General features: G+C 39.1%; 1 protein-coding gene across 14 annotated transcripts in view; it reads right to left on the bottom strand.

The window, feature by feature from the left end:
• Dscam2 (Down syndrome cell adhesion molecule 2) overlaps nt 1-13,322 on the bottom strand; it is a 120,482-nt gene that overhangs the window by 29,110 nt on the left and 78,050 nt on the right. For all 14 annotated transcript variants that reach the window (XM_072010006.1, XM_072009926.1, XM_072009917.1 and 11 more), the window contains exon 3: nt 7,789-7,953. In XM_072010006.1, the coding sequence (XP_071866107.1) occupies nt 7,789-7,953 (165 nt within the window). The remainder of the gene's footprint in view (nt 1-7,788; nt 7,954-13,322) is intronic.

Raw genomic sequence — 13,322 nt, 5'->3', positions numbered from 1 at the left:
CATAACTGGCGTGCGCGGCGATAATTTATAATCGGCGTCGACGTTTCTCAAAAAACGTGGCACGCGGATTCGGAATTACCTTTGATAACTACTCTGTGCCATCGATGAACGAGCTATCATCAACGTTTCGTGATATTTTCGTGGGTGAACCGGCGAACGGTTTTACCGTAACGATAATTATGCTAATTCCGGGATTTCCAGCGGTCTGTTCTGGATGACTGGCGGAGGTACTACCTCGCCGTTCTTGCCCCGTGCGGCTTAAGCCGGTGCTCGTTCCTTAGATAAGCCCGAGCAACGTTAATGACGGTAGTTATCCTAAACATTCGCAGTCGTTTTACGAAAACCCCTATTCACGTCCGGATATCTTTAACATGGCTTTCGAATATATGATTATCTTGCACGAAAGAGGTCGTTCTTCCATTAGTAGTTCTCGTCTTTCTTTTTGTTCCCCTTTCCTTCCACGTTGTACGGTGTGTTTTTCGCTCTTCGTTTTTATTGAGATTTGTACAATTTTATGTGCTAGACAAGAATGGCCGCGTAGTAGTGACACATGTATGTGAATACGAGTGTGCGGAAGTATGTGCGTGCGCGGCGTCTCGAAAAACGGATATATGTAACTGTTCCGTTGGCAGTGTGGTATGGAAGATGGTGAGACAAAGAAAGTGCTGAGATGCGTGCAAACGTATATCGAGGAAGATCTTGGAAATGGTTTATTAAATAAATCTAAAACTATTTTAATATGAATTCTAAGTGTAACCTTAGCGTTCCTTTACTTTTATTTCGGCAATTAAGATCCACAATTCTCAACAGTTTTCATTCTGTTTCCGTGGCTTCGTTGAATCGATGAAGATTTTTACAAGTAATCGCGAGTTTCTTACCTTCGTGTTTGTTGGTCCCGCTAACGAAATTTCTAGCCGCGCGTAGTACACGCTACCTCCGTATCCCTATCCAAGATTCTACGTTATTGCGTCTACGTTCGAACGCAAATTCGGCTACGAGACATTAGCACAGCTAAGACCGGCAGAGATAAGCGGCCCTGCTAAATAGCGATTGTCGGCCAAGTCAGCCGGCTTGGATGGGTTATGTAGTTTCGGTATCACACTCGATGCTACTACCTATACCCTGTCCTCTCGGATCTATTCAACGTAGATAGACTGCGTATGTACGTGACCATGTACACGATGTACATACGCGTATGTATGCACGAGACGGAGGAGGTTGCCTCGAATTACGTGCAGTCTGACCATAGCGCTATTAGTAAGATGGATATGTTACGCTTACAGAAATATAGCGACCATAGATGGGGAACAAAGGCGGTTTAATATTATATAGGCAGCAAGAAATACGGGATTGCTGCTTGTGAGGGAGTTGCTGTAGAGGCGCGAGAGAACGGCTGAATGCGTTGTGAAGTTAAAAACGGTAAGTAATTTGATGAATTGTTACGTTTATTCAAGGGGTGAAAAGATATTTGCGTAACATCTGCGTGGAAATTAATTAATAGGAAGGTATAAGAGGGATGATCGAATAATTGGCAGAATTTTAATATTAATTAGGTCAACAGAAAGATGTCTATATAACGTGCAAGATAAATTAATTGTTTCAGGGTATGGAAAGTTAGGAGAAGGCTGATCAAACAATTTTTAAAACGGTCACGTTCCAGGTGCATAAAATTAATTGTTTTAGGATATAAGAGATTATAAAAGAGACGATGAAATAGTTTATAGAATTTTAATGTTTATTAGATGGATAAAAAGATACCTGTACGATACTGGACGAGCGATAATGTGATATTTATTAAATGCACATATAAAACGGTGAACTATTAAGAAACGCATGAAATGATAATGCTCGTGTCCTCGAAAAATAAAAAATAAAAAAAAAACGCAATCAAGAGAAATGCGAAGGAAGATCTTCCTTTCAAAGATAAAATATCTGCGTTCAAGTTCGAATGATTCATTCAGTTGACCAGTTACACCGAAATCCCTTTGCTCCTCTGTTTTAATACATCATGTTAACCTTTTTATATTATTTGCTGTTCGAATGCGAGCAATTAATTCGCACAATTTCCCGTCGATTTCTCTGAAAAACCATCGAAACGAACACTTTCGTTTAATCGACGAATGTTAAATTTGCGCGCTCCATTTACAAACTTTTTCTGTTCTATACACCGGCACCATTTTCTGTTCGAACGTTCGGATTAAATTACAAACAAAAAGGACAGGAAGAAAAGATAAAAGAAAAGAGAGGAAGGACACAAAATGGGAGAAGGAGAAATAAAGAAAATTAACAACACGTTTGCACGCTGAAAACAATGAAACGCGGAACCGTATTGTACCAATACCGTTTTGTCAATGTACGCGCGCGCCTTTAACGAGTCGTAAGCATCAACTTTGCAAAAGCATGTAACCTTTTTTGAGAGCCGTGTGTTCAAACAATATCGTTTCACGAAGACGATTCTATCGGCGAGCTCGTACGCGAAGCAATTAAAACTTCTCGCTCGTTTCGCGCGACAATTTCGTGCGTGTTCGCGAATAAACGTTTGACAATCCTCTTTGGAAAAACGTTGGCTTGTCAAAGAATTCGTGACAGTGGACATGGCGGTAATCCTCACGCGACTGTGTCTGCACACGTGTACAGTGTACATGGATGAAATATGCACGTGGAATTAATTGCGGGCTGATCCTGATAGATGTATAGGGATAGATTTAATGGAAACGTACAGGATATAACGTTTATAGGGTCATTCAGAATTAAAGGAGAAAACGCAATGAAAGGAGGCTGGCAAGTTCTTGTTCGAGCTTCTGTATGTTCTTTAATCCGAAGTTGCTAGTTTCTGATATATTATGATAAATGAAGACTGATGATATTTATGCAAATTCATGTTTTTTGAACATAGTATCTTCGGATATTTTATGCATCTTTACATATTATGTGCACTTTGCACGTGTTTACCTTCAAAGTTTCTCGTAAATTGGCATAAATACGGTACAAGTAGCGACGAATGAAAACGGTTAATTAAACATAATTGAAATTTGCGTGGAAAAATTTATCATCTGACGGTATAAGGAATCAGGTGGAACGTAAAATATTCTTTAACTGGAAAATAAATCGAATTGTATATACAAGTGAACATTTTTAAAATACCTTCAGTTTGGAAAATAATACTGTTCCGTGAATCGTGAACTGGGAAATACAGTTATTGGTTTAGCAAAAGCCCGATGCGAACTAATTTTTATTAAACCCGGAGCAAATGTAACAACTATGCGAAAACATTTTTGAAGTAACGCACGTTTGTACAAAATTATTTTATTGTAATTTTCGAATGAATTTCTAGAGAATTTAATCGTTTACTTATCAGATCGCATCTTGTGCAAGTTTGTATTGTTTCGATTTGTATCGAAAGCATTATGATTCCGGACAGAAAATGGAATTTCCGTCTAGCGAGTTTAGACGAACCACGGAAGCGGAACACAACAGACAAAAGAACTCGGTGAAATTTAATTTCTCGAGAACATTCGGAACGCTGTACACGTTCCTGTCTCGATTCGAATGATATTGTAGATCTTGCACTAGATTTGTTACATTCCTCTTCGCACGGTGTTTACAAAGACCACAAACGTGGGCTGCGTTTGTGACAGGAAGCAATTAAAAGAAACGGAGAGTTTTGTTTTTAATATATTGCTTTTAATATATTTTTTAAACATACGAGAAGCTAAGTATAATAGTTAGAACAATAATGGACGATTTTATGTTTGTCTTTTAGAGATTATGCAGAAATTCTGCCTGTTCAAGATTATCACGTCGTCTTTTATTATGTACATTATCGAATAGTCCACTATACTTAATTTTACGCTATATATTATGGAAACTCGGGATAGAAGAAAGAAGAACAAAGAAAGCAAAACGAGTGAAAATTTAACGAGACGAAATACGAGTCAAAAGTTAGAAACGAAATGTTTAAACAAGAGTATACAGATATAAGTTTCTATTTAAGTTTATAAAAAAAAATTGTAGTTTATGCACTATTACTCGATATAATGGTAATCCTAAAAAGGGATGTTATTCGCTAGAACTCGTAATTGGAAAAAATAACTTTCGTCAGTTAAGATTGTCGATATCCGAGGGTGTACTTCGATACAATATTGGTGAATTGGTATCAGAAATAGTCGACACGACAGATCGTAAATATGGAGGAACGAAGACATTATTCGCGACACTTTGATCTGTAGCGGTTCCCCTTGGATATTAGCCACTAGGGTGCCTTCCGTCAGAACATCACTTCCAAAGCATGTACTTACTTCCCTATACATATAGTCTCGGGTCTTTCAAATATATTTTATACTTTCACTATTAAGAACTTTGCTGTCTAAAATAGATAAACTTTACACCGAATATTATAAAATTTTAAGATCACGATATCGATGCATTCGACAAAATCTTCATCCTATATTCTCCCTAAGCGACAGCATTTTAGTTCTATTAAAACGTATAATTATAAATCTTTTCACGTGTCCATCAATGTTTAATATATCCAAAAATGTATTAGAAATCTATAATATGTCGTTGATTAGAGGTGAAGGATATCTAAATATTTTATCAAACAAGACACTTTTCCCTAAATATGTTCTAACCAACGAGGAGATAATTTAATATCCTAACATATCCCTTTCTCTAAATAAATTTTTTATGGTCGATGAAACTCCTTCCACGTACTCGTCTATTGTAAATACAATAAATTAACGTTTCACTTTTAATTTAACAGTAGTTGACGAAGAAGAAGTATTTTGCTCTAGAGCCATTTCGTTTAACAGGCTACATATGTACAATCTGATTTGAAATGAAGTATCGATTTTCGATTAATTTCTATTTCCATCGCGTAAACCAATTTATTTCTACGCCAAATCTCACGCAAATGAGACGGATCCATCGACGATAGTCGATCTCTGTAGACGTTTTAATAGTTAAAGCGCGTTATACATCAGTAGGAATAAAGACAGTATCTTTGACAGTCGCTTAATCCATGGCGGTGCCTTCCGCATTTACCCGCACCTCCCAAGTGCTTTCCATCAGTCCCAATTCCCATAATGTCTCTGCTATATGGTCTCCGATTCCGTGAAATAGACTATTCGTTTCGAATGTTTGCATGTCGAAGATATGGGTTTCTAAATAGCTATGCTGACAAGTGCGCTAACAGACAATACGTGAAACGTGCCAAGAATCAAAAGAGATTCGGCAAATTGGTATGCTCAAAGCGTAGGTTACGAAATTTTGTGCCAGTAAATCCTGAGGAATACGAGAATTTGACCTTCCATCTCACCTGTTTTAAATTCTCTGATATAATTAAATTCGTAATATAATCGATGTTTGCTTAAATTTACGTTTTTATCTCGAACCGATCTTCGGTAGTTTCCGTTGAATCCTATTCTCATTGTTCATACGAATATTTATAAATGGTCAATCTTTTACCTTCAATCTTTTAATTTCATCGAGCTGCATTAACGATGGGTTTTGTTCCAAGATACGTTCCTTAAAGTTTCAATTTGCATTGTCGGTCGACTACTCGCTGAAGGCTAATTAACTTTTTCAGGAAATCGATTTGACGAATGCGTCATCAGATGTAAGGTCACTAAGTTTTAAAGAAACAGCATCTTAGAAGTATTCTGAGCGCCGATAGTATCGTAAAAAGAAATTTTAAGAAGGAGGAGGAAACATAAGAAGGAAAGAAATTATACCCGGAAAGACCTGGAGGTTCGTTAAAAACAAAGCGACATACAAGGAATTTTATGTATCACGCGATAACAGGGACGGTTCACGGTGTGCCAATATCTTCTCGTTGAGGACGACGTGTGTTTTTACTGTCGTCTTTTTTCCATGGTCGTATAAAAGTTACGCTATCCCGTCGTTCGTCACTCGAAAACCGAAAGACGATGCTCGTTGGATACCAGCCAGCTCTGTATTTTTTCATCGACTCCCGTTATCGCCGGCGAATATGCTTTTCTCAATGTTCTGCGTAATTATAAAATTTGTCCAAGCATCGAGACTCGACGTAACGTGGAACGAACTGATTTCAGAATCTACATATGTCGGTCGGACGTTCTTTATTCCTATCGCTCGATACAATGTACTATACTACATTTTATGATCCTGACGAATTCGTCGGACAGAACGACAGTTTGCCAGAGCGCGTGTCCACCAAAATCTAAACAAGAAGGAATCTAAACGAAAAGAACAAACCCGACGGATCAACAAGACGAAAAATAGGCAAGTAGAAGGGAAATAATTATCAGTGAGATGAGTAAGGTAAATCGCGGAAGATTGCAAGATCATCCTCAAACGGCATTAACAACGGCGTGTCGTGTCCAATTAAAAGGATTACTAATTAAGCTTACTAATTAATAGCGCGCGAACCGACGTGATATTACGTTTTAATTACCGGGTATCATCTTTTTCAATGCGTGTCGTCGCAACGGCAGAATAGCAAGAGAAAGAAGGAGAGAGTGAGAGAGAGACAGAGGCTCAGGGAAAAAGCAAGACCAGCCGACGACGTTCTTAAATCCAATTAATTTCTACGACTATTAATGAGCGAGTCGCTCGACCGTTACGAGGTCGATGTCCTCGACGATCTCTCCGCGACCTACAGCAACGCCGCGGGACGGTGGTGCAAGATTATTGTGGATATTAAATTTCACTGTACCGGCCGGCTGTACGCCCGTGGCCGGATATTAAATTTTAGTCCTAGTAAGCAATGCCACCAGCTGGCTATTATACCTCGTGCTACCTTCTACCTACGTGAAAATCGCTCCTACAACCTTTGCCATCTCCGCTCTCCGTTCCTCCACAGTATCCTCTCTTTCGTCTCAGTGTTTCCCTGTTCTACCGCAAGAACGTGGCGGTATAATTCTTCTTGTTTCATGCTTTGTGCTTCGTACACCTATCGGCTGCGTGTTGCTGCATCTGCGCCAATGGAATGTCCCTTGGGCTTTTATTACCACCTCCTACCACGCGAGCGACCGCTACGCGGAATATTACATTTTGGTAGATAGGCGAAATTATCGATTATATGATAGCGCGCTGCTTTTCATATAGAATAATAGCGTTCGGGAGCGGGGACTGCCGCAAACTCAACCAGCGCGGCTATTAGCCGTACATATTCTTCCTGGTGTATACACTCTCGCGCGGCTTTTGAAAGGGAGGATGGTTTTTTGTTTAGGCAATGGTATCCTCGAGAATGAATTACTGTTAACGCTGTTTTCTAATATTACTTGGAAGAAGAGCGCAGAAGCGTCTGTAGAATGGTACATGGAAGATTATAGATAAAGAGATAGAATAGCAAAGTGCATGTAATTATGTTCCTTTCTCGATAAAACTCGGCATTAATTTTGACAAAAATCTCTACATGTATTTTAGTAATTGTAATGAAATATCTGTAACTAGTCGTTTCAATTCTGTTTGACTCGGTTTAATTCAATTTTAAAGCTTACAATATTTGAAGTAAAAACTACCTCATTGAATATATCTTCGAGGTATTCCATCATTTTTAATAAAAATATTTTACTGTACCGTATGTAGAATTCCTTAATCTGTTGATGAATATCATCGAACATGATTATCAAGTATCGCTGCATATTTTACGTAGTTCATATTATTTTTTTATTAATGCCATGAAAGATTCTAACCAAGTTATAACTGAACGTACCTTTGAACGATTCGAATGCGCTACGATATCTTCTCTTTGACTATTGCGAGTATAAAATGAAAACAACTATGTAAAAAGGGGAAATCTCTTACCTCCTTGTAGAGAAGGATAAATGTAGAACGATGGTTCCTGCAACCAGGATACCACGCGCACCAGATCTTTCACGAAACTAGGAACGACACATCGTAACACCGCGGTGCAGCCCCTCGATGCACCTCCGATCACCTCCACGTCGACTTTGTATGCCTGGGCTACCACTGTGAACAAATAAACGTAAAGTTACATTTGCGGTTGTATACAATTCCAGTGGAAAGATTTATGGCTGTAATTTTGCTTGGTAAACACAGAGGCAAAGTTATACTACTAAAATAAATTAAATGATAGACGAAGGCAATAAACTAATATTAAAATAATATTCTTCAACGATAAACCAACTTTTCAAGGAAACATTTATGCATATGAATATAAATATGGATACAACTACAAAATTCAAAAGCGTTAAAATTCCAGTGGGAAGATTTATGACTGTAATTTTGCTTGATAAACACAGAGACAAAGTTATACTATTAAAATAAATTAAATAATACACGAAGAAAATAAACTAGTATTAAAATAATATTCTTCATCGATAAACCAACTTTTCAAGGAAGCATTTCAACATATGAATATAAATATGGATATAAATACAAAACTCAAAAGCGTTAAATCTCTAAACGATTAACATACTAAGTTTTCAGAACAATAATTCAGATTTATCAATAACCTTATGCCATGGTACTGTAAATTAACGTCGTATGAATTAAATAATCATATCTAAAAATATATTCGACTCATTTCATTTACCCAAATCCATTGATATCATAAGCATATCATTTTTAACCATCGCTAAGAGATTCATAAAAGTTCTCCCCTATTTCCCATCGTTTCTCCTTGGGCAAATTCAATCCACAAAGTTCATATTACAGCTACATACTACTACTACAGCGTAAGTATCACAATTCTACGTTATCTCTTCGATTGGAATATTTTTCTTCAAATTCCATAATTGCAAAACGTTTCCGACAAAACTGATCAACAATTTTACTGTCGTTTAAATCAAAACCTTCAGCGAACAACCTTAGCAGCGATTCAGAGAACAATCTAGAGTTCTATTAATCCAAACTTTCGACCCAGTGCTACTCGCGTTGAAAGGATGCCGCGCAGCGATAGTTTGCGTCGATGGTAATTAAAACGTTACGTTACACGCGTCGCCCTTATCCCGCGTTCACTCGCGTAACGTATACATTGTACACATGTACGTAGACTTATATACAGGGTGTCACGTCGTTACTCGTCGTCGACAATCGGGTGAATCTCGACGTCGACGTCGGGGAAGCGGCGAGGCGTGAGGCGACGCGAGCGTAACGAACGCCTCGTCCTCGACGTCTGCCGCTCGTTTTTCTCCTTTCCTTTTTTGTTTCTACCGTCGCCCAGCCGCTCGAGAGGCACTATACTCTTCCGGAGATTTTATTTACGTGGAAATTCCAAGGGCGACGGCCAGCGACGCTGCAACCGGTTCTGACACGCCGACGCGACGTGGCGACGCCGACGAACGCTCTCTTCCTCTCGCGCCTTTCGTCCCTGTAACATGCTGAATTTCTTCCTTCCATCGTTTTCTTGCGTTGCAACCTTCCGTCCAACGAAGAAACTCGTTCCCTGTCTCCGTCAACACCTTTTTATCTCTTTTCTTCGCTTATTGTCGCGTTCTCGCTCGATAGTCGCGCCTTCGGCGGCCTGCCACGTTACCCATATTACGATATTTCATCAATTTTTCAAAGGACTCGAATTTCCTCGCAATTCCCTTCTCATGCTTTTTCGCGTTGCCTCGTATCGTCGAATGTTTAACGTGTCCCTGGAGAAGCTAATAACGCGCTGATCGAACGACGCGAACTCGACGCTGCAATAGAGATTCTTCTGGAAATGAAAACACTTAAACGCGACGGGCGTCGAACGCGATTCGAAATTGGAATCTCGCTGTAGCTGGCGAAGGATGCGGGTTACACATAGAAACCCGCGCGGTGTGTGATTGCCGCGCGATGGGGGTTAGTTCGTTTGATCGGAGAGAGGAATTTTTTCGGTTCGATCGTCGTTTGCGTTGTTTCCACTGCAGATGAAGGCAGATACCAGTAAATGTGGGTTACGCGAGTAAAAATTGTAGTGTCGCGTTGATTATCGTACGGCGAAGTCAATTAAATTTTTTATTGTTGCGAACAGGGAAATTGATATCGGGGATACTAAATGATAAAGTTGATCGATGTAAAACAAAGCAATTGTCTTTTTTGTTTAATTTATTTTATTTTTTATTCGATAGTTCTTCGTGTCAATTTAAAAATGTATGTCGATTCCAAGCTCCCTTTCTCGTTAGACGACCGACGCGTCAAAGAGTCTTCTATGGTTCGTTCGTAACTTGCGTTGTTTAAACTAGCGCCCGAAAATAAATGGAAATAAGTGGATTTTTGTACGATTATAAACAGTATGAAAAATTCGTACTCGAATAATATTTTCGAATCGATAATTTTATCGTTAGAAACGCGATCAGAAAAATGCGACTACGAACTGTTCTACTTTGGAGTTAGACGCGTTATTCGTATAATATTGCGTTAAGAATTAACTTTAATAGCAATAGTTAAAAAGGATCGTGCGAATGTAAGAAGTAGATATAAAAAACAAAAAGGTACAGCGAAACGAAACTATCGTTGTTTTGGCCATCGTGCATCGGTGAAACTAATAGTCAGAAAGAGATAAATATTGAGAAAATTAGACGACAAAGTCAAACGATGAAATAAAAAGAAGTAATTTGCGTATCTAGCGTATTTAATTTCCCTCGTCTCCTAACTTCTTCCTCGCGTTAATTTTAAACTATACTGTTAATTGAAGATAATGAGAATGGTAATCCGATACAACGTCTGGTGAGAAATGCAGTAGATTGACCGATTAGTTCACGTAATAGCCCTCCTATAGTTAAACAGATTGCACTGTTGCTTATGTTGGTCTACAGCTATTTGCATATTCAAATTGGGCAAATAGTCTTTGTATTACGTTCACTCGCCCAAGACGTGTTTTGCCTAAGGTATGATACAAATTCCAAGGTCTTTACGACACAATGTCAGCAACAGTGCGATCCTTCGACAAAAATATAGTTAGTTACACCAAAAATGTAATCATTGCGTTCATTAAATCGTATTTGTCAGAATTTTATTTCGTTCAAAAAACGAAATTGAGACTTAAACTTAAAATCTAACTTAAAACGTTAAAATCTAGATAAATTTTTTACAAGGTACAAAATATAAAAACAGTAACGGTAGGCGTAAACGTTGAAAGTTTTTTGACCTATTTTCTTCTTTCAAGTCTTTCTCCCACTCTCGCGCGATAAAATTGATGTCTCAAATCACTAACATTAGCTGTAATCGAAGAATAAAACTTTGAGAAAGATTCGAGGTCTCGAAACCGAGTCTCAACCTTGACGTACCAATGTAGTCAAAGTCAAAGGATCTCGAACTTCATAACACGCGGTCTAAGATCCCTTCAGACCAATCTCTGGATCGTGTAATCTCTACAGTTTCAGAGACGCGAAACACGTCAAAATCATGCCAAAGGTCTCAAGTTCTCGACTTCAATAGCCGACAGTTACGAAACTCGCTAAAGCAAATTCCGAGATCAATAAGATCGAGATCGTAAGACTTTGAACATCTATTACGACGTGAAAGAATGCGTTTCGAATGCTAGATCCTGATTTCGAATTAATCTTAGATTCCAGATACGCGAGCTTATACCTTGACTTCGAATTCTGCTCCTCGAATCTTAGATTTCCGTCCTCTCCTGGAAGCACATCTCCAGAAACTAAGAAGTGTCGTCTCGAGCGCAAGATCTTACGTTTATAGGTAGCTCTGGTAAAGCTTAAAAGCATTCTGTAGCGTGGTGCTGTTGGTGGTTTAAAATATAAACTTTTAAAGTTCTCTCTGCGATGCTAGGATCAAACTTGGCGAGCTTAATAATTGTATGAAACACTATGAAACTCGAGGTTCTACGTGTTTAAGGTTGGACTTGCTGGATGTCATGTTCCACGTGCGAATGAACAATTTGAAGTCGTATGATCCGAGACTATGAAATTCGAGGTCCTCTAAAAATTCGGTATAACGACCTTCTCACATTTGCACACTGGTACATTCGCCAGCTACGATACGCATTCTCGAAGTTCTCCACTTAACTACTATTTACTATGATATAGATATCGTACATCTTCTGACCTGGCTTCTACTATCGCGACACCTGAAAGTTAAATAACAAGTTGATCGACAAGCTGAGAACGAAACGCGCTTGTTTCTTCCGCGTTTCTCTCTGCTCTTCCCCCTCTTTTCTTTAATTACACACATTCTCATCGATCGATGATGACGCGTTTCGTTTTATCCCGATTCATCCTAAATCGCTTATGTCGTCCTTAAAGCAGGAAGAACGTTTCTTCTCTCGGGATAAACGCGACAACAACGACCATCCAATGAAACGAAGCGAAACAGTATCGATACGTTTGCTGTTTGTAGGTTTCCTTCGATCCTGAACTATGCGATGGGCTGCGAAAACTTCCGATTCGGATCAGTCGAGCCAGTTCGGGATAGAAATTTCTTTTGTTAAACTGAAAGCAGGAAGTAAAGTTTTAATTAACGGCCACACGTCCCGGCCAGAACTTTATAGCCGCGAGGGAGTAGTTGGCAATCCTGAAAGCGTCGGGCCGACCTCGCAGCTGCCACGGATTTGCATTCAGATTGCATTTTTTTTCCTCTTTCTCTTTTTTCCTCCCCTCTTCTCTCACTCTATCTCTCTCTCTATCTCTCTGTCTTTCACTCTTTTTTTTAAAGAGGTAATTACACTGAGCTCCACACGGAGAAAGCCTGGCCGCGTCTCATCTGCATCCGGCCTGGTTTAAAACATCCTTCGTCAGGACTTGCCTGGATTCCGTGTCTTGCCTCCTTCGAGGAACAAGACCAACGCATCTCCTAATGATTTTTTAATTGCTCCTCCTATTCATTCGAACGCCCCCGGCGTAATCAACGCTCGTTTGCATCGTGTTCTTTCGCTCCGCATAAATTGTAGTTGGTTGTTTAGATTTTGCTGTCCATGTTGGACGTCGTATTTTGAACAATGTAGACGGACCTTTATGTCGGAGAAACGAAGAACAAATTTGAGACTATGCGTTAACAGAAACATATTCGAGCAGCTGGGAAACCGCGAATCATGCTCTTCTATCGTGTCAATCATAAATAGAACATTGACTTTTTAGTAGTCAGATGTCAGTTATACGCGTAAGATCTTTGTCTCAAGAAATGTCTTCTGTTATCTGCTACGTAACAAACAAATGAAACGATTCGAATTCCATCTACCATTTCCCCAATAGCGCTGAACTTACATATACCACAGAATTTATCTTCTATCAGCAACGATACAGATAGATCAAAGATTTTTATGGCAAAGCTTGTGTCGTGACAGAAATACGTTGACTCGAAGTAGGGTTTTAAGGAAGGACAATAGATAGCGATAGAAGTGTAGAAAGTATTGAGAAAGTAAGATCGAGAGAAAATCTGTTCGTACTTGC

This window comes from Bombus fervidus, chromosome 1 (assembly GCF_041682495.2).
Source record: "Bombus fervidus isolate BK054 chromosome 1, iyBomFerv1, whole genome shotgun sequence".
NCBI classification, from domain to species: domain Eukaryota; kingdom Metazoa; phylum Arthropoda; class Insecta; order Hymenoptera; family Apidae; genus Bombus; species Bombus fervidus.
The sequence above is the reverse complement of the archived record's forward strand: the minus strand, read 5'-3'. Positions and strand labels throughout refer to the sequence as shown.